This window comes from Schistocerca cancellata, chromosome 6 (assembly GCF_023864275.1).
Source record: "Schistocerca cancellata isolate TAMUIC-IGC-003103 chromosome 6, iqSchCanc2.1, whole genome shotgun sequence".
NCBI classification, from domain to species: Eukaryota; Metazoa; Arthropoda; class Insecta; order Orthoptera; family Acrididae; genus Schistocerca; species Schistocerca cancellata.
In genome coordinates this window covers 106347827-106370567 of record NC_064631.1, presented here as the reverse complement: position 1 = coordinate 106370567, position 22741 = coordinate 106347827, and the positions used below count along the sequence as shown (strand labels likewise).

Genomic DNA, 22741 nt, shown 5'->3' with positions numbered 1-22741 from the left:
TTCATAAATGCATTCTGAGGTGTCTGGAGTAAGAACACCAAAAGTTCTTGTGCCAGTGTTTATCTAGAGGGTAAGGCTAACACAAGGGAAGCAAGATAGACAAACATTGACAAAAATCATGATTAGTTCTATGCGACAATACTAATTAAAGAATAGACATTTGTCTACAATCCATACTGTCACACTGTGCATTGTATTGTATTATGAAACAATGGAATACTGTAAGATTACATCAAAAAAATATTAAATGTCACATATACTTTCTTAGATTTCCTGGATTGCAGTAATCATAAAGCAGTCTTCCATGAACAATGGTTTACTTGAGAGTCGAAAACAGTTCAAAGTAGCCCTCTTTGAAATGGCAGAATCAACTGTTGCTTTGTAATCCTGTGTTCCTGCTTGTATCAGCCTCTTGTCACCTCAGTTTCTTTTCCATCTCTGTATTACCCTTTCCTCCGTTTTCCACACGACTTTTGAAGAAGGAATTCAAAGAAAATTTCAAGCACCTGCTGCTCCAGAGCCAACACTTGCTAAACTGCATTCTTACATCTTGGCATATCAGGTATAGGAGTGATGACATTACAAACAGCTGTTAAGGTACTTACATTTATTTCACATAAATCAGTTCACATTAAAAGAGAAACACACAAGTTCAATACAGCCCACACACATTATATAACAAACTGTTTTTTTAAAAAAGATTACATTATTATCCAGACCACACATCAATCACAATGGTCAATCAATAGACGTATCATAGCAAAATCACTGTGTGCAGTGGCAAGAACTAGCACATCTGCTTCAGGGCTTCATCTATGTCATCGGACAAAGACAGCAATTTCCGCCAAGCACTTGCTGTCAGGCTAATTCCTGTAGAGAAAAGCAACACTTTGGTAATTTAGTATTTAATAGTCAACAAATTAACAATTAACAGGAAGGAGAGAGAATAGTGATCATTTTCATTAAAGCATAACACTAAAAGTTTATTAAGAAAACTAAATCCATACTGACAACTTCATTCCTGAATAATTAAGTGATAGGTGCCCCATTACAGTCAACAAAAGTAACATTTCCTAATGCACACCACATGCTTGCTCACAAATGGACTCAAACCATAACTGCTTCTTAAAAAAGTATGCTGGATACAATTGTCCATCTCATCAAAAAACAGCCCATTTCAAATACAGTATAAAAACTAACAGTAGCAAGTAAAAAAATGATTATCACAGTCCTAATTTACGTTTGGAAGAACTTAGATCTGTAAATTAATCACAAGAAACAGCCACTAACGAAACAAATTCAGCCTTTATGAAGTATAACCATTCTTACCGATTCAAAAGTACACGAAACCCTATAGCCAAAACTTAAGAACACTTAAACAATTCTCAGGAGGAGGAAAGCTCAAAGCAATTACAGAATTTGAAAACAATACAAATATCTCAATGCAACACTAGATTTCTTCTTATAAACGTCCAGTCTTCTATTAGCTAATAGAATCAAGAACAAAAAGTGGTAGTTTACTCTCTTTGGAGTTCGTTTTTGTTTTTTTTTGGGTTTTAGGGCGCAAAACTGCTATGGTCCATGACTTAGGAAACAGTAAAAACCGAAAATGGAAACCAGCAGCAATGGGAACGAAACTCAAAAATTGGAGAAACTAAAAGCAGAAGAAAGGCTTAAATGTCCACTGCAGAAAGGGGTTGGTTGTCCCCCCCCCCCCCCCCCCCAAAAAAAAAGAGCTTCAAATGACTGACGTCATTTCACTGGCACTAATAAACTCAAGAACGCAATCGGCCGAGCGCGTGTCATCTGCTAAAATTGACGATATATCAGGCAACAGCTGTAGACGGGCGCGGAACGGAGTAAAATAGGGGCACTCAATTAAAAGGTGTCTTACCGTCCACAGCTGAGAGCAGTGGGGACAGAGTGGGGGAGGATTGCCGCTTAAAAGATGTCGATGGCTAAAAAGACAGTGCCCTATCCAGAGTCTAGTTAAAATTACCTCCTCCCGACGACGCGTTCGGGAGGAAGAGGTCCAAGCACAAGGAAGAGCTTTCACGTCCAGCAATATATTTAATTATGGGTAAGTGTCGACCAAGGTGCGTGCCATAAAAGAACAACACGACGACATAAAATGCTCCGTAGATCGGCGAAGGGAATCGACTGAATAGCTGGCTGAAGAAAAGAGACTGCAGCCTTGGCCGCAATATCGGCCACCTCATTTCCACAGATACCAACGTGTCCCGGGAGCCAGAGGAACGCCACCGAGATGTCCCCAGGTGGAGCAAGCGCAGACAGTCCTGAATCCGATGGAGCAGAGGGTGGACAGAGTAAAGAGCTTGGAGACTGAGGAGAGAGCTGAGAGAATCTGAGCAGATAACATACTGTATCCGCTGATGGCGGCGGATGTAGTGGACAGCCTGGAGAACAGCGTAAGGCTCCGCAGTATAAACCGAACACTGGTCGGGAAGCCGAAATTGAATTGGGGTGTCACCAACAATATAGGCACTCCCTACACCTAACAATGTTTTCGAGCCATCAGTGTAAATAAATGGCTTCCTTCATTTGTGAACAGAGCAGCAAATGCCCGACGATAAACAAGTGAAGGGGTGCCATCCCTGGGAAATTGACAAAGGTCACGGAGCAGGCAGATCCGGGGACGGAGCCAAGGCGGTTCTGTACCCGAAGTTGTCAAGAACGTTTTAGGAAAGCGGAAGGAAAGAGAACGGAGCAGCTGACGGAAGCGGACTCCCGGTGGTAGTAGGGAGGAGGGGCGGTCTGCATACCCTACATCAAAGGAGGCGTCAAAAAAAATGTCATGGACTAGATTAGCAGGCATGGAAGACAGATGGCTAGCATAACGACTGCTCGCCGATTGGACAGTGGAGGTTCAGCAGTCTCAGCATAAAGGCTTTCCACAGGGCTGGTGTAAAAGGCTCCAGACACTAAACGTAATCCACGGTCGTGGATAGAGTCGAGACGACAAAGAATAGACGGCCGAGCAGAGGAGTAGACTATGCTTCCATAGTCCAATTTCGAGCGCACTAAGGCGCGATAGAGGCGGAGAAGGACCACTCGGTCCGCTCCCCAGGAGGTACCATTCAGGACACTGAGGGTGTTGAGGGATCGCAGACAGCGAGCCGAAAGATAGGAAACGTGGGAGGACCAGCACAGTTTTCTGTCAAACATAAGACCCAAGAATTTAGCGACATCCGAAAACAGAAGGTTGACAGGTTCTAGATGTAAGGAGGGTGGAAGAAACTCCTTACGTCGCCAAAAATTAACACAAACGGTCTTACTGGGAGAAAAACAGAAGCCGGTTTCGGTGCTCCAAGAGTGGAGGCGATCGAGACATCCTTTAAGATGTCGTTCAAGAAGGCTGGTCCGTTGAGAGCTGTAGTAGATCGCAAAATCGTCCACAAAGAGGGAGCCCGAGACATCAGGAAGGAGACAGTCCATAATTGGATTTATGGCAATAGCAAACAGTACAACACTTAGCACGGAGCCCTGGGGTACCCCGTTTCCTTGGGAGAAAGTACGGGAGAGAGTAGTGTTCACCCGCACTCTAAATGTGCGCCCTGCCATAAATTCGCGAAGAAAAAGGGGCAGCTGACCTCGAAAGCCCCAATAGAACAGTGTGCGGAGGATGCCTGTCCTCCAGCAGGTATCGTATGCTCTCTCCAGATCATAAAATATTGCTACCGTTTGGTGTTTCCGGAGAAAATTGTTCATGATATAAGTGGAGAGAGCAACAAGATGGTCAACTGCAGAACGATGCTTTCGGAAACCACATTGGACAAGTGTTAAAAGACTGCGGGAGTCCAGCCACCAAGCTAAACGGCAATTCACCATATGCTCCAAAACCTTACAGACACTACTCTTGAGAGAAATGGGGCAATAGCTAGAGGGGAGATGTTTGTCCTTTCCAGGTTTCGGAACAGGAACGACGAGAGCTTCCCCTCCATCGTCTGGGAAAAGTACTGTCGGTCCAAATTCGATTATAAATGCGAAGGAGGTAACGCGGACTATGGGTTGATAAATGCAGCAACATTTGGATGTGGATACCATCCGGTCCTGGGGCGGAGGAGTGAGAAGAAGAGAGTGCATGTTGGAGTTGCCGCATGGAGAAAACAGTATTATAGCTTTCGCAATTTTGAGAGAAGAAAGCAAGAGGTTGCACTTCCGCTGCACGTTTCTTCGGGAGAAACGCTGGCGGGTAATTTGAAGAGCTCGAAATCTCAGCAAAGTGTTTACCCAAGGAGTTAGAAATTGCGACGGGGTCCACTAACGTATCACGCCCGAAAGTTAGCCCAGAGACCGGGGAGAAACTAGGCGCGCCAGATAACTGGCTAAGCCGACTCCAAACTTCCGAGGAGGGAGTGAAGGTGTTAAACGAGCTAATAAAGAATTGCCAGCTTGCCTTCTTGTTATCGCAGATGACACGACAGCATCGCGCATGGAACTGCTTATAGCAGATACAGTTGGCCAAAGTAGGATGGTGGTGGAAAACGCGAAGAGCATGTCGCCGCTCACGTATTGAGTCACGGCATGCCTCGTTCCACCAAGGAACTGGGGGGGGGGCACCGGGGCAATTCGGAGGTGCGTGGTATTGAACGTTCCGCAGCTGTAAGAATAACGTCGGTAATATGTGTGATCACATCGTTGACGCTAGGAAAGTGACGGTCACCGAATGTCGCCAGAGACAAAAAAAGTGTCCAATCTGCTTGGGGCAAACTTCCAGCGTCGCAGGCGCATATAGGGCAGTTGAGGCTGCAGTCTAAGGACACAATGAAAGTGGTCACTCTAGTGACTATCATCAAGGGCGAACCATTCAAAGCGCCGAGCCAGCGGAACAGTACCGACCGAAAGGTCCAAATGAGAGAAATTTGTCGTGGAGGCAGACAAAAATGTAGGGACCCCAGTGTTGAGGCAAACTAGATCCGCTTGGTGGAAGACATCTAGCAATAGTGAGCCACGTGGACAAGGATGTGGGGATCCCGAAAGCGGATGGTGGGCATTGAAGTCCCCAACCAGCAAATAGGGGGGGGGGGGGGGGGGGGGTGGAAGCTGACCAAGAAGATGAAGGAGATCAGCTCGTGCCATTGATGTTGACGATGGAATGTATACAGTACAAAGAGAAAAGGTATATCCAGAAAGGGGAAGACAGACAGCGACAGCTTGGAAGGAAGTGTTTAAGGGGATTGGGTGGTAATGGAGAGTATCATGGAGAAGGATCATGAGTCCTTGAGTCCTCCATGGGCTGGAGTGCCTTCAACAGAGGGGAGATCACATTGGACGGACTGAAAATGGGAGAGAAAGTGGTCATGGGGACGCAGCTTTGTTTCCTGAAGACAGAAGATGACTGGCGAGTAGGATCGTAAGAGGATCGACAATTCATCCCGATTGGCTCGAATGCCGCGGATATTCCAGTGGATAATGGACATAGGGTGAACAGAAAATGGAGGAATGTGACCAAGGTTGCCGTCAACTCAACGATCGTTCAGAGCTTGCAACCGAAAGCATGGAATGGCATTCAGCCGAAGGCAGAAGATCCTGATCCATAGGTTGTTCAGGAGCAGCTCCTGCCACCAGTGATCGGCCAGTTGATCGGCCGCCAGCAGTGCGCCTCGGCGACACAGAAGACGGCCGAGGGCAATTTCTGCCAGGTGGTGCTGTAGATGAGACACGCCTTGGCGGAGAAGAAGATTAACTGTGTTTCTTATTAGCCTTCTTGGAAATAGGATGTTTAGATGGAGGAGGAACCAATGGTTGTGAAGGTGGGGTACGTAAAAAATCTTCAAGAGTATGCTCTTTTTTCGAAGTGTTTGTGTCTGACTTTTGGGCTTGAGATTTAGCAGAACCCGATGAAGGGTGAGCCGTAGAGTGGGCAGGCGAAAGTGGTGAGGTTGAACGGACGATCTTTGCGCTGGCCAATCTGACAACCGTGGCACTAAAGGTGAGGTCACAAGTCTGCGTGGCCGCCTCCTTTGTTGGCTGAGGAGAAGCAAGGACAGTGCTGTATTTTCCTGTCTGAGGCACAGTGGGCTGTCGACTGGCGAATAATTTTCGAGCAGCAAAGGTCGACACCTTTTCCTTCACTCTGATTTCCTGGATGAGCTTTTCGTCTTTAAAAATGGGGCAATCTCGAGAGGAAGCAGCATGGTCACCCATACAGTTGATGCAGCGAGGGGATGGAGGTGGACAAGCACCCTCATGGGCATCCTTGCCACACGTAACACATTTGGCCGGATTGGAACAGGACTGGCTGGTGTGATTGAACCGCTGACACCGATAGCAACGCGTAGGGTTTGGGACATAAGGGCGAACGGAAATCATCTCATAGCCTGCTTTGATTTCGGATGGGAGTTGAACTTTATCAAATGTCAAGAAGACAGTGCGGGTTGGAATGATGTTCGTGTAAACCCTTTTCATAACTCTATGAACAGCCGTTACGCCCTGGTCAGACAGGTAGTGCTGAATTTCTTCGTCAGACAATCCATCAAGGGAGCATGTATAAACGACTCCACGCGAGGAATTTAAAGTACAGTGCAGTTCCACCCGGACAGGGAAGGTGTGGAGAAGTGAAGTACGCAGCAATTTTTGTGCCTGGAGGGCACTGACTGTTTCTAACAACAAGGTGCCATTCCATAATCTGGAACAAGACTTTACAGGACCTGCAATTGCGTCGACACCTTTCTGAATAATGAAAGGGTTGACCGTGGAGAAGTCGTGACCTTCATCAGACCGAGAAACAACAATGAACTGTGGCAACGATGGAAGAACTGTCTGTGGCTGAGACTCTGAACTTACGCTTGTGAGCAGACATAGTGGAAGGTGAGGAAACCATTGCGGAAGAATCCCCCACGATTACCGCCGTCTCCGATGGTGCGCTCCTCCCTTGTGGGGGTCCTCTCTGAGGGCACTCCCACCTTAGGTGATTGTTCACACCTCAGGTCACACCTCCCGACAAACGGACAGAGGGACCAATCGGTACTTTCGGAAGGTATCAGCTTGGGTAACACCCCTCCCTGGGCCTGGCCGTTACAAGGGGGTACGTACGTGTCCTACCTGTCTACCCGGGGCAGCGAATTACGCGTTACCCCATCACCGGCTACGCACGAAAATGCATGGGTCGGCCTTCAGACACGCACAGGGAGGAAGAAAGAGAAAGGGAAAAACAAAGAAAGGGAAAGGAAAGAAGAGGTCTCAAACGCCGCAGCGGAGAAAAGGGTAAAGAGAAGAGGTAAGGAGAAGAGAAGGACAAAGGAAGGATGAAGACATACAAGCAGAGAAGGCGAAGAATGCGTTACATTTATGAGCGTCCATCTCCGCACTTAGGCACAAACCATACTCCCAGAGGGGGAGAAGGGTAAGGAAAGAGCCAGATGTGAGGGGAGGGGGGGGGCGAAGATGGGGGATAAGAAAGGATGCGGAAAAGGAAGGTATGCAGCCCGGAAAGGAAGGAGGGCCACATTAGCTCGGGGTCCCGTGCTCGCTACGCACGTATCCACAAAAGAGTTGTGGACCACCTGGGTGGTCTCTTTGGAGTGTTTGCGAATGGTCTCTCAATGTATGTCTTTAAAAATGGGTAGTAATAATATTACCTTTCCCACATTCAATTTTCAATATCAATTACAAACAACTTCAGATGTGAAAATACGTTGGAAGGGAAGTTAAACGACATCCTACATGAGTATCATCACAAGTGCATTGAAGAAGAAAAATAATTAAAAGCTACACAAGTCATGTTGCAGACAGGCACAATTAAAAGACACTTACATAAAGCTTTCAGCCACAGCCTCCATCAGCCACCATTCTCTCTCTCTCTCTCTCTCTCTCTCTCTCTCTCTCTCTCTCTCTCACACACACACACGACTGCCAACTCCAGCATCTCAGGCCCAAATGCAACTATCACATGCGATCTGGAGGGGGTGGGGAAGGGAAAGTGATAGTGTACAAGTGGGGAGAGGGATGAACACTGTCTGGTAGAGTGTGCACGGACTAGTTTCCCAACAGGCACAGCATCAAGAGGTGGTAGGGCAGGGCGGAGGGAAAAAGAAGGAGAGGAGTGGGGAAAGACAGGTGGATGCATTGGCACAGGGCTACAAATGAACAGGGCGGGAGATGAGAATGGCTAGGAAATGCTAAGACAGAGGGAACAGAAACTGATGGGTGAAGGGTGTGGGGACAGTATGTTACCTTAGGTTGAGGCCAGAGTAATTATGGGAGTAGAGAATGTAGTGAAAGGATAACTCCCATCTGTGCATTTTTGAAAAGCTGGTGGTGGAGGGGACGATCCAGATGGCTCAGGTAGTAAAGCAGCAACTGAAATTAAGTGTGTTATGTTCGGCTGCATGTTTGCCACAGGGTGGTCTACTTTCCTCTTGGCCACAGCTTGGCAGTGGCCATTCATCCTGGTGGACAGCTGGCTGGTAGTCAGCAAAATAAAAAGCTGTGCAATAATTGCAGCAGAGCTGGTAAATGATATGGGTGCTCTCACAGGCAGTCTGGCCCCAGATTGAGTAGGATAAACCTGTAACAGGACCGGAATAAAAGTGCTGGAAAGGTGGATTGGGAGTGTTTTCCACCTGGGTCTTCCCCAGGGATATGATCCTTGTGGCAAGGGATTGGGATTGGTAGAGGCACAGGGATGGACTAGGCTAGGATCATGATGAGGTTGGGCGGGCAACAGAACAACTTTAGGAGGTGTGGGAAGTATATCGACTAGCATGTCCCTCATTTCAGGGGCATGATGATAGGTAATCAAAGAACTCTTGAAGGATGGGTTTCAGTTGTTCCAGGCTGGAGTGGTACTGGGTGATGAAGGGGGCACTTCTCTGTGGATGGTTCTTGGGGGTGGTATGATGATTGGGGGGTGTGAGGAGGAAATGGCACATTAGATCTGTTTTCGAACTAGGTCCGTGATACAGTGCCTGCCTGAATGCCCATTCTCATCTCACACACTATTTGCAGTCCTCTGCCAGCATATCCACCCATCTTCTCTCTTCCCCCCACTTCTCTTTTTGCTCCACCTCTGCCCCACAACTCTTGACACTCCACCTGGTGGCAGTTTAGACCCTGCACACTCCAGACAGTGTTCGTCTCTCCTCATCTGTAGACTACTATCCCTTTCCCTTCCCCATCCTCTTCTGACTGTGTCCTGAAATTCATCGAATAAATTAGCAACTTAATTTTCATGGTTAGTCCCATTATGGGCAATTCCTTCCATGCGTTTCTTGACAGTTAATCTGTGTATTTCCCATGCAAAGGCATTGGATATACATTTGATACAAAGTTGCATTATCTGTTATTGAACTGCCTGTACTTAGCTACCAATGGTCTTTCTCTTTGACAAGGTTAAGAACCATTTTTCAAGATCTTGCCTTTCCAGTTCCTTAAGTTTAAAACTATGTTGAATGTTTTGCTGACATCACAAACACACTGGTATTCTCAATATGGACTATCATTTAAGTGAATTTAAACCTGTAATGAAATCCATTGTCTTAATTATAAGTTTAGTATGTGGTAAGTACTAAAGGTGTTTTAATATATGTTTACTGGGAGCAATATATTTTTCAGCAGTATCAATGCATTATGCTTCATAAAAATGAAGAGGGAGAATTCACTGTGAAAAGTATTGTTATAATGTTGTCACCACAGAAAACAGTAACGTTGCCACAAAATTTATGAGGAAATCTGAGTTGAGCTAGGTGTAATACGAACACAGCTGTTACAAAACTGTCCACCTTCCTGCTGGTCACCTGTCTAAGCACTGTGGCAATTATGGTCCACTGGTCGATAAAGAAAAACCAGCTGGTTACAGTGCAAATAGGGAGTTTTTTAATCACAGCACAAAACATGCAAGGAAACATCACACCACTGAGAGACACACACACACAGCTTACTTACGCAACCTTAACAGCCCAGCTGACTTCACGACAGCTGGAGCCTGTAGTTCACAGTATTTCCAGTAACCACTATGCCTGTTGCATTGATATTTTCGCATTAATTCGCCCTGTATCTGCCATCGTATTTTTTGGTAAGTTAAGTAAACCAGGCATATGAGTATTCTAACTTCATCCTTTGTTATTGTATTTTCTACAATAATATTTTCATTTTATATTTTCACATTTTTTTTGGCTTTGCAGAGTAACCTTTTACTTCTTTGACTTTAAACTTAGCCATGTGCTAAGACTCGCACAAGAGATCTGCTGATCACTGAACTGTATGTTGTACAAGGAATTTCAGATTCCATTTATTAAATGAGCATGTTGAGTGCAAGTGTACCTATAGTGTCACTTGGCCAATTTTGCTGCACACACTTCCTTAGTTACTCACATACCTTGCACTTTACTGGAATATTGGAAGGCTATTACATGAGTAACCCAGCTTTACTCTGACATAAGGCATGCATTTGGCGACACACTGTCAAATACGTGTTTATTTATGTACCGCCAGCATGTGAAGGAGGAAATATGCATTAAATTTCCCTCTCTCTACCTCTCCTTCTGCCTCCAGCCCCTCACCTCACATCTGTTTATTAATCCCAATCAAAGAGTGTAATGTATGTATGATTTTACTGTTGTAGCCAATATGATCATAGTAATTAATGTCTGTAACATTCCACCTAATTGTTATCTACAGGTTTGAAGTTTAAGCCATTTTAACATTTCACCTGATTGTATAAACGAGTACGAATGTTTAGCTGTTTTAACTTGTCAGAATTTGATTTATATACCACATGAAACACACACACACACACACACACACACACACACACACACACACACACACACACACACACACACACACACGTTTGACACATCAAAACAAACACCGCCAAATGCTTAAAACAATTATTCTGCAATAATGTTGTTACAATGTATATTCTTTGCACTTTGCGATTATGTCTTCTCTCCTGCTATACGAACCTTGCACCCAGCTGATTCCAGACGCCATATTTGTTTACAAATGTGGCAGTATACATGTGATGTGTTACGACAGCAAAAGAAACCTGTGACCACTGAAGGTACAGTTTACTTATTTAACGTTTACCATTAGATATCAGTTAATTTTTTGTCAAAAGTAATCCTAAACCGTATTCTGAAATAGTGTCTTGTTTCTCCACTAGGCAGTGCCACAAGTTCCTCTAAAAATCGTAACAACACACACACACACACACACACACACACACACACACACACACACACAAAAATGTAACACTTACTAATGTAAATCCACCCGATGGAGGTTTAAACCTTCGAAACGCGTTGTGGAAATAAATAAAACTGTGACTGGTAACAGTGAACTTGTTTCATTTAATGTCAGTAACAGTCACGGTAAAGCCTAACCTAAAAATGTTCGCATTTAAAGGTAATTTACACTGACAAATGCTGCAGTAACTAGCTACAACATGGAAGGATCTGAGAATACAGAAGTGAAAAATATCTTACTGCCTTTTTATACATTATGAAAAGAGTGTTTAATTTACAAATATTACATCTACGAGAACGGTTCCTGCCTTCCTAGGTTACCAGAGCCAGTGAGATCCTGATATGCCACTGTCACGTAGATTATTACATTTGTTGTGTACAATATGACTACACTTTGCACTACTTAGTTATAAGTTATTCTCTCTCTCTGATTATTTGGCTTACTATACATTCATGTCGTACAGTGTATGTTTGGTTAACAGAATCTTCCGTCGGTTCTTGGTAGAACATCATCATAATAAATGAAAAGCAGTTTGCTTTTGTTCTACAATATATTGTAGAACAAAAGCAAACTGGCACTTTTCATTTATTGTATGTTTGGCCTTACAGGCCATGTTTACGAAATTTTGCTACTGACATTGAGTACCGAAACACCTCTCTGGCTTTTAGTTTGATTTTTTTTTTGTCTAGGGTAATCTTTTATAGATACTACTGAACTTAAGTCCTTGTCACCTTCATATCTGCTGGCCATTTTGTTAGGTGTGTTGCCCTTTTGTTACTTTTATTAAGTGACTTACTATGATGACTTTGTACTTGGGAATTGGCACTTTAATTTCTTTGTTTTTGATGTATTTTGATTTTGTATTGGTAATACTCCTGCACATACTGTCATATCCCTTTCCCCTTTGCAAGGAACAATCTACACCCATTCCCTTGTTGTGAGTGAAATCTGTTACATTTGGAAGTTACTGTACCACCTTTTTCTGGTATGTATGCATGACTGATTCTGACACTATGCCCTACAAATTGTCTCAATTCCACTTCCTTAGAAACCATCATTATCTGACACTCCAACACTACTAATTATGAAACAATTGCTGTCCTCTTTAATATTTTGGGCATGCTACTGCAAGCTTCAATTTCAATAGCTAACTTACACACATCTTGCACATATCTCCATAGTATATTTTACCACAACCTTTCGCGCGAACCTCTGGAAGCTCTGCATAAATGGCCAATGTGCTGGATTACCTTGTGGGTCGGGCTAATGTTCACAGCCCTTGAACTGATGAACTTTTATGCCTGTCCTGCACCTGCTATACCTTTTTCACATTGTGTATGAAATTTTGCTACATACCACATCCATACCCACATCTTGCCTTTCAATAAAACATTTTGCTGCATTAAACACTAAGTTTCAGACCAGCAATTGCAATTTCAACTGCAGTGAAATCATAATTCCAGTCCTAATCACAAGTTATGCAGAAACTTGACAGTTCTTGTACCGAACACAATTTGATTTCTAATTCTCTCCACCCAATCACTAGGTGCACTCTGCCACCTTCGGCAGTTAGATACAATGCATTTGGGATTCACACTGACATTCTTCAGCAAGCTCATGATTTAATTATCAGTAAAGATAGACCTTCTTTCATCTCCAGCATTGTATGCACTAAGCAGCACTTGTGCACTGATGTAATTTTTGCACCCATGTATCTGATCAAGTGCTTGCTGTCATTTCAATGGAAGTTACTATGCCACCTTGCCCATGTGTAATAATCAAGATATAGGAACCAGTAGTTTAAGCCACATAGTAACGGCATTATTTATACAGTACCCCAGCCACAGTTTGCACCTTCATTTGTTCAGACTGGAATCTTGTGTCCCAAACATACCTAGTCATTCTAACGAGCAAAGAAATAATCTTCACCAGTTAATGTTGTGGATTTATCACCGCAGACACTAACCTGTCAGTTCGCTCACATTTCACTTTAATCACCAATTTGATGCCTTTTGTAAATTGTATCACTTGTGAGCAAACCCATAATGTAGCACATGCTACCAACTGGCATTATCACAATACAATACCCACCGAGTCACATCCACTGTCACTACCATGCCTAACCCCATCAATGTAATTGCTCTATAGGTTGGGTACAAGAAAAAAATATTGTGAAAGATCATGAGAAACAGACAGTATGTTAACCTCAGCCTGCAGGCCATTATCATCCTTGAAATGATTGAAGGTACAAGGTTTCCCATGTCAGCATGGCCCTGCCTCAGTAAGTTGTGAAAAGTCACAGAATTACTGTCTGAGCATCCATTAGTTGAAGTTATGTTATTTCACCCTCACAACTGACTGTCATGTGTGCCAAAATAATTACATGCAAATTTTTATGGAAAACCTCACCTAATTACATGGTTAAAACTCACTATTGTTTCCTGACACCTGTTACTTCTGTTATTTGGGGCCCTGAATGACCACTTCATCTTGGTTGGAATAGTTAAGAGTAGAAATTAGGATAAACCCTACAACATACAGCAGGCTGTATGTGGACAGCTGTGTGGGTCTTCCCTCATGTCCCTTGTGGGGGAGAGTTTCAGCTCTGTCAGATTTGTTAATAAATGCTTCACAAAATCTCAAAAATGTTTTGAAGAAAAAAGTGGGTGAAGTTTTTCTACATATCTTAAAACCTGAACAAATACAATGGCACCTCAACACCTACCATGACCACTGAAATGCAAAATGCAGACAATCAAAAATAATAATCACAGGTAACAAGACTTATCAATATGAACATTACATGAAGTGCAAAATAGGGCTGTGATGGTTCCCCAAGGCCATACAAAATGCAAACATGATGTACAAGTTGAATGTCACAAAGAAGGATTTTTCTGCAATTTTCACACAATTGTATGAACATTCTGTGTATGGTACTCAAGTGGGGGAGATAATGTAGAATACCTGAAGCATTAAAACCAACATCATAAATTCTGTTTTCTTAAGCCAGCCTTTAAGCTTTTTAGACTGACAGGGTACACTGCCAAGTAAAACTCTCTACAAACATGCAGTTTTCCCTGTTGATCTCTAACCCTCTATTTCCCATATCATAGTTTCCACATTAGAAGTCTAGCTTATGGCCATCAGTCAAATTGGTATTACATATTGTAGGGATACAATCTCCACAACTTGCATCATACCCATTATTTCACATTAGTTGCGGTCCTTTTAATGGTTTATCAATTGGTTTTATATATGTGCAGCTTGATTTTCAAAAACATGCCCTCATCAGAAATTCAGTTTTGGAAGTAAGATAAAAACCATTAAAAGAAGGAGGTGAGCTGATACAACCAAATATTGATACCACATTTTCTTCCTTTTATGTTTGACAAGGGAAACTCCATTGTACACCCCCCCCCCCCCCCTCAGATTTACAGATTTAGTAGAAAAATGACCCAATGAATAGCCCATCAAAACCTGAACACAGATCAAGCACGAAAACAGGAAGTAAGTGTACTTGAACTTTAAAAGAAAAGGAGCAAAATAGTAACAGTGAACAGTCCAAGCCCAAGATGTGACGCACTGAGCAAATTGTAAGAATCACGGCATCATCATGGTTGTGTGGACATGCTGTTGGAGTGCAAAGCGGGAGATCTGGGTTCAAATCTCCTAACTGGCAGCCTACAAACTGGCAGGCTGCTGTGAGCTGAAGCGAACTAGAATTAAGACTGCCAAGTGGAGAAGAGCAGTGTGGGGAACTGAGCCTTATGACCCTATCACAGGAGACACCAGTTTTCTGTGCCTCTGTGAAAGGAGAACTGACGCAGTCACAGGAGTCACCGATACATTCTGGTGTTGTGTTGTAATCAAACCTTATGATCGACAAAGATAACTCTCTTCCCTCATTTAAAAATAAAACTATTTCCAACTATCGCCAGTACAATAATTCATCTGGACACATTAGCCCCCTTTTGGCAGAATCTGAGGCTGTCTTTCTCAAACTGATTTTACATCAATACTCAGTCTAACAATTTCCTTTTTGCACTGTGTATAACTTTGTATGTAAGCTTCAAGATGAAGTGCTCATTTCATTAATGGTGATAGTTATTGTGATACCTGTATGGAAGTAAGACACTTAGCCAAATTCAAAAAATTTGCAATGAAACTAGGGAGCACTACGAGTTTATGTTTGGTGTGTACCGCACAATATGTTGTGGTGTATGAAATTTAGCTAATACATTGAATTGTTCTTTAAATTTGGGTGGATTTCGGTCTGACAGCAATCTAGAGAAAATTGATCTGATGTAGCACACTTATTTGCCATCTTGAGTGGCAGTGACAAAGCTAAAATAAAGTATCACCAACATTCCTTGTATTTATTTAATGGTTTGAGATACTGAAATGAAGTTTTGGGAAATGACAGCGCAGGAAGAGGAGAATATTTTGCCATTATGCAAAATTTCATTACCTACCTTGTTATTCCACAAATTACAGATTTTTTGATGAAAGAATTTAATTTCAAGCACCCTCAATAGCTTGTGAAATGAGAAATACTATAGGTTCTGGAACTATGCAAGTTAAGGCATTGCACATTTATTTTTATTCTGAGGATATGCTTTCTCATAAGCTACTGACCTTCCCTTTCCTCAGTTTCTTACTTAATAAACCAGTGTTTCAGAATACTCTCACAATTGCATCTACAGAATACTATAGTGAGGTGACACTGTGTAAACTTTGCTGTGCGTTTTAAAAAAGGGCAACAAGATAAATGAATTTGTCACTCATGTAGCTTTTCTGAAAGTTACAAGTTAACAAGCCACACTAAAGTTAGTCATTGGTTTTGTTGTATTTTCACCAGAATTCTTTTTAGATACTACCCAAAGCAGAAGTAACAGATCTCTCTGAATGATCACCATGCAAGTGTGAGCATGAAGGTTTTCTACTTAATATTTACAAAAAAACTTGAGTGCAGTCTTCAGTTTAGAACGGCACTTCTCCTCTGGCACTCGGCATTTCCCCTACAGCACCAGCCCGTAACCCCCACCACTACTTCTTCCCCATATGTGTCTTGCCCACTGCACATCTACCAGCCACCTTATTCTGTGCGGACTACACTATTCTTTCATTCTCACTGATGAAATCTAAATTGTCTGCTAGAACCGAAAATAATAATGTTGGTAATATGAAATTACTCTGCATGACTGCTTTCAATGTTTTGATTTTTTTTCACACATCAAAAGGCATTTAACTGGTATACAAATTCTTCCAATAAAAATACTAAATTTTTAAGACAATTTGACTGGTTGGATAAAAACCAAGTGGCAGTAGGAGAACACACATATGGAAGAAAATTCCAGGTGGCACATGTGGTAAAGTGGGCAGCGACAGATTGACTTATGTAGAGCAAGCTTTGCAACAGGACACTGTGTTACCAATATCTACACATTGCCCATTTCCACCCAGTTATTAGTTATAATGAATGGGCATAAGCAGAGGGCATATGGTATACTGGCAGCACCCAATATCCTGTTACAGATAATGCTCTGCAACACAAGTCGTGGCCTCAGTGCCTGTTTTAACGAAAGTGCAATGTAGATTCTTCCCCCAGATACCAGTTTCTCAGAACTACAGAAGTGGTAACTCATTACAACATATCTTGGTTCTCATCACCCGTCTGGCCTTAATTATGTTCAGTCCCTTTTCCTCTTACCTTTACCACATACAGTGCATTTAGCTTTCCACACGTAACTCTAGAGCAACATTGTGCAAAGCTCTCAGGTTTTCAAATCTCCCATGGTTCTTTCCAATTACACTGCACTTATTCTCGACAGTGAGAGGTCAGTGAAACAGCACATGTAAACACGCCAATAGTGGTCCAGGAAAACACAGGTACCATACTTAAACACGTTCGCAGCACCTGGGGAGTGGTTAACTCGTCCACTGTGGTTGAAGGTTTTGATGACAAGTTTTGTTATTGTGGTGGTATTTTAGATAATGGAAGCTACAAAGTTCATTAGGCAATGGCACACAGAAGTACATGCATGCTGTACAACGAATTCCTGTGAAAAACTGCTCTTCACTGGATTCCTGTAAAAAATTTACTGCTCTTCATTGGTACATACTTCAACAAGGCTTTTAAATCTTTGAGCAGTGTGAAGAAATGATACTAGGTGACCAACAAAAAGTTATCTTTTTCACTTAGGCTTATTAAGTACACACACAGTGCAAACTGCCTACTACAAGCTAAATTTAAACTTACTGTTATCAACTACCTATATTACATGAAATATTTGAGAGGAATTAGCAAGGAAAGTGTTACGAGGATAGCATCTTAGACTTCATTAAAGAAACACCTGATACGGTTACAAGCTGCAAAGGATGTAGCCAACAAACATACGACTCAACACTGATAAAATAACCAGAAAAAGTTGGAGGATACTGCAGTACCCCATAAAATCTAATTCTGATTCTGACAATTTCAAGTTCTAATGCAATCAATACCAACACTGATTGCAGAAAATATACTAAACTTTCTGCTCCATGGTGTTTCTGAACAAAGTCTTGCAGCCCCATACAACTGTATGAATTTTTGTAAGTATTGACATTAGAGTAAGGCTAACTAGATTTTTTATTCACACCCTATCATTGAGTAAATATTTTAAATGTAGGGGAGAGTGGTGAGACTTGATCAGTGGGGAGACTTGTTCCTCCCATTATTTTGGCCATTTTGGGGAATTAAATTTTTTTTTTGTTGGCATCAGTGTTTCTTGCCATCCACTTTCCATTGTTGTAATTTGCATCTGTGAGTTTAACTGTTGTTGCTGTCCAGTAAGAGGGAAAGAAAGATTTTTCACCGAATTAACTTTTATTTTGGTAAGTGAATCCAATTATTTTTACATATTAATTCAGTAAGAAATAATGCTGGTAACTGTTTCATATAAAAGTTCATACTTTAAGGCATAAAGTATAACTGAAAATAAATGCTAATTGTAGGTTAGGGAGCATTCAGAAGCAATTTTATTTACTTGTGTCTTATGGGGAGACTTGATCCTCAAGAACTTGGTGAGACTTGATCCAGGGATCAAGTGTCCCTGTTCAAATGTTTCCCAAAGATTTAATTGTTCTCCTAGTATCACATTATTGTAAGACATACAACACCCAACAAATGATAATATATAGGCATTTTATTGTAATATAATGCATTGCATTATACAATATGGTGAAAATGAAACTTAGGTCTAATAAATTAAAACAAAAAGTATCGTAATTTTGCTTTATATTGCAGAACTATGGGTCTTACATATAAAAGGAAAGAGGGAGTCAAAGCTAGGAAAAAAATTGACTCTAGAAGTATGGAACTTGCAGTAATGGCGTGCCTTGGGGGAAAAAGTTTCCGAGGAGCATCAAAGGAATTTCAAGTCCCACTAATGACCTTAAAACGCTATGTTAGGAAGCAGTTAAGTCAAGATACTGAAATTTCTTATTCTTCTACATACAACAAGTCTCAGGTGTTTTCAACTGAGGAAGAAAATTCTTTATGTGAATACTTGAAAACGGCAAGCAAACTACACCATGGCCTGAGTGCAAAAAGTGTGCGTGCATTTGCATATCAATTTTCTTCTGAAAATAAAAAGAAAATTCCTGAAAATTGGAAGAAAGAGGGCAAAGCTGGAAATGACTGGTTCAGAGGTTTCATGAGAAGGCATCCTGAACTCTCTCTTCGTACACCAGAAGGAACCAGTATAAGCAGAGGAAGCAGCTTTAATAAACACAATGTTAGACAGTTTTTTGATAATCTTCGCCAGATTATCACTAGGGAAGTTCTTGGTCCAGAATCTATTTGGAACATAGACGAAACGGGTCTTACTACAGTCCACAAACCAGGAAAAATAGTGGCTGTAAGAGGAGAGAAACAGGTAGGAAAAGTGACTTCTGCCGAGAGAGGTGAACTTGTGACAGCATGTTGTGCAATAAATGCTATAGGAGGCCACATCCCACCTTTCATGATCTTTCCACGTGTGAACTGGCAGGATAGGATGCTGCATGGAGCTCCTCCTGGAACCAGTGGTTCCACTCATTCCAGCGGTTGGATGACAGCTGATAATTTTGTTTTGTTTTTAAAACATTTTCATAAGTATGTAAAATGCAGTGCTCAACACAAAGCACTTATCATCATGGACAATCATGATAGTCATATTAGTTTGGAATCCTTACATTTTGCAAAAGAAAATGGAATTACTCTTTTGACAATTCCTCCCCATACATCCCACAAAATGCAGCCCCTTGATAGGTCAGTGTATGGTCCACTGAAGGCATATTACAATTCTGCTGCAGGAGACTGGATGACAGCGCATCCAGGGAAAACTATCTCTATCTATGATATCTCCGAGATTTTTGGTAGAGCTTTCCCTAAAGCTTTTACACCCAGCAATGTGATTAGTGGTTTTCGGGTTTCAGGCATATGGCCATTTAACTCTGAGATATTTACAGATGATGAATTTTTGTCTGTATATACAACAGACCACTTACAATCTGTGGAAGTCTGTGATTCTCCAAAAGAGTTTGTTTCATTATCAACACCTTCATCTTCTGGAATTAGACCTAGCGCTATTGGATACAGATCCTTTGAAGATATCAGACCACATCCTAAGGCAGCAGCTCACACTACAACTAGACGAGGAAGGAAACGAGCATGTACCGCAATCCTAACAAACACACCGGTAAAAGATAAACTTGAGGAAGAACTCAGAGCAAGAAAAGCACGAAGATTGAAACCTGTGGGAAGACCTAAGAGGCTGAACTTTGAAAACAAGAAACAAACGTATAAGCCAAAAGTAGAAACTTCTGAAAGTGAAGAACTGTCTCCATGTGAGTTTGATAATGACTTGGAGAGTTTGAGTAACAGTGATTCTGATGAAATTTTGAATGATGAACCAGGCACTGGAAAATGGATCATTGCTACCTTCCAAACAAAGAAATCTGAAAAACATTATGTGGGAGAGATTGTCAATGTTCCTGACGAAGAGAATTTCACCATAAAATGTGCGAGGAAGATAGAGGGTCAACGGTTCAAGTGGCCAGAAACTGAAGACATATGTGACATTGAAAGGAACCAAATTGTAAGAGTCATTCCATCTCCAGCATTTTCTTCAAAGAATGACAGAGTTACCAGTTTCATTTTTAACAGTGTCAAATTTGAGGGCTTTAATATTCAATAATTTGTATGTTTGTCTATAATTTCATCATGTTAAATACTTCAGACACAGGCAGCTGTTATTGACTTTCTCAAGAAGTATACTTGTTTTTTCTTTGTATGAATGTGCTTTATCTCATATATGATCTTGGATACACTAAACATGCTAATTCTAATTTTTTTACAGTAATTCCAACTATTTAAAATACATATTTGGAAACTAAGTGACTTTTTTATGATCTCGTAACATGTTTTGTAGGCTACAGATCGCACTTCAAGCAATGCCTTTGGAGATCATTAATGAATTTGTTTTCTAAAGTTATTATGTGAATTTCTTTTGTTAGTAAACCTCAGTTCATCTTATAAATCTTATAAACAAAATAAAATTTAGTTTGAATAATGAATAAATTGTTTCATTTACCACAACGAAGTGGCGGATCAAGTCTCCCCATAAATGGGATCAAGTGTCCCACATATGGTGAGACTTGATCCATTTTGCATGGCTTTAGTTTTTAATTTTTTATGATGATAGTAAATGGCAAAGGATTGAATTAAAAATAGGGGCAGAAAGAGTTAAAAACTGGCTATTTATTACACATTTTAGTTCTTTTCTGATGTTTATACCTACCGCTTTAAAAAATAAAATGTAAAAAAGGGATCAAGTCTCACCACTCTCCCCTAATGATCTTAAAGACATGCTGCATTTTACCCAAATTCCACTAAGCACAAACAGAACCTGTTAGTGTCCTAAAGCTTTAAGAACATATAGCAACAGAAACTAAGATAAATAGGTTTCCATGACTAACCTTTCTTTCCTGGTTTTAGTTCACCATCATTTTCATAGTACTCTCTGATATCCACATAAACTTGGCCCCTAAATTCACGCACAGTGACAAACCTCTTCTTTTCCAACAGCCACTTGTGTTCATCATCACCACTGCCTCCACCACCTCCCCCACCACTTTTCCCTTTTGGTGCTGAACTAGCACCCTTACTCTTTTTAGATGGTGGTGGATTCACCTAAAAACAATGGAAAAATGTTACATGTGTGCAATATGATAATTGTATAGTAAAGCAACACAGTTGTTTGGTACTTTAGCTGTTGCTAAAGTTCAGATATGTAAATCTCCTCCACCCTTTTGAACAATTTAATCACTGCTGCCTCAAGTAGCCTGCAATGGCTCTCTACCCTGCCCCTGCCGCCCCCCCCCCCCCACACACACACTAATTTCTTAAGATTCCACATTAATCTTTTTTCCTGTGGATACAGGAAATTTATACTCTTCTTACTAAAAGTAATTCAAATAAATTAAAGAAAAAAAAACATGTTGCAATCCTAATTATTTAAGCATATTACTACAGTACACTACTAGCAAGATACAAGTGGGGAATAAACTTAAAGCAACAAATTACAGATTAACGAAAGAGTGAGTGCCGTGCGGTAACACAGAGTGGTGACGACATGACTTCGTTTTCTTTATTTGAATGCTCACCACGACGAAGATCGTAAACCTTGCTCGACACAGAGCTACACTGTACGTTACCACATAGAAACAGCGTCATGTGGGACAAAAATCTGAAATTCTTTCTTCTAAAAACGCACTTTATTTACCTCGTATTTTATATCAAATTACTTTATCATTTAACGAAATTTATTAAAATTTTTAATGTAATCAATATCGGCACAACAGTTCCGGTCCTACGCTCTTTATTTAACCCACCTCCCCAGATCTCAACGGTCTGATGTATTACATATAGTTCAAGGAATGGTGCGCAGAGAATTGTAGGCAAAAAGAGGTCTAGGCTAAAACATTTATGAATTCTAAATAATTATCTTTCTCCCAATAGATCATAAAATTTTACTCACATCGTCTGGGCCAGAATCTGACGATGATGAATCTTCATCCTTCGTCTTCTTGGGCATGTTTGCTTTAGCGGGAGGTTAATATGACATTAATGACAAAATTATACATACATATAGCATAGCATAGCATAAAATATGTTAAAACTCTGAAACGTGGTTTTAATGGCTGTACAATTCACCTCTGACACTCCTACTTACATCAATATCAACTTCTTCTCACTTGCAAGTTGAAACTATATTCCACTCTCTAATCGCAATCGGCGGCAATCCACGAAAACTTGATGGCCGTTTTACAGTGTAGCCAACAGTTACCGAAGTAAGGATCGAAAATATTATTAGGTTTTACAAACAGTCTCTGAACTTGTTACATGTTATTTTGCAAATAAAAGGCAAAAGTACCAAACAAGCATTATTTACGTGAGAAAGGACATGAAAATAAACAAAATCACGTTTTCCATATAGCTGCAAAATTG

General features: G+C 41.4%; 2 protein-coding genes across 2 annotated transcripts; one reads left to right on the top strand and one right to left on the bottom strand.

Moving 5' to 3' along the window:
• Positions 1-592: 592 nt before the first annotated feature.
• On the bottom strand, positions 593-22600 carry LOC126190972 (RNA polymerase II transcriptional coactivator). Its single transcript, XM_049931641.1, has 4 exons — positions 22467-22600; positions 22272-22333; positions 21211-21424; positions 593-870 (listed from the first exon to the last, which is right to left on the bottom strand). Exons 2-4 carry the CDS (start codon positions 22326-22328, stop codon positions 788-790), a joined length of 354 nt encoding a protein of 117 aa, XP_049787598.1. The 5' UTR covers positions 22329-22333; positions 22467-22600; the 3' UTR covers positions 593-787.
• On the top strand, positions 17903-21080 carry LOC126190970 (uncharacterized). The gene is made up of 2 exons (XM_049931637.1): positions 17903-18084; positions 18497-21080. The coding sequence occupies exon 2, from the start codon at positions 18501-18503 to the stop codon at positions 20427-20429; it is 1929 nt and encodes a 642-aa protein (XP_049787594.1). The 5' UTR covers positions 17903-18084; positions 18497-18500; the 3' UTR covers positions 20430-21080.
• Positions 22601-22741: the final 141 nt, after the last annotated feature.

Excerpts from the sequence above, each read along its gene's own strand:
- LOC126190972 (XM_049931641.1), bottom strand. The coding sequence starts at position 22,328 with ATGCCCAAGAAGACGAAGGATGAAGATTCATCATCGTCAGATTCTGGC. Across the intron at positions 21,425-22,271 it reads CAGATTCTGGCCCAGACGAT|GTGAATCCACCACCATCTAA; the intron begins GTGAGTAAAATT and ends CATTGTTTTTAG. Across the intron at positions 871-21,210 it reads ACTAAAACCAGGAAAGAAAG|GAATTAGCCTGACAGCAAGT; the intron begins GTTAGTCATGGA and ends TTTTCTCTACAG.
- LOC126190970 (XM_049931637.1), top strand. The coding sequence starts at position 18,501 with ATGGGTCTTACATATAAAAGGAAAGAGGGAGTCAAAGCTAGGAAAAAA.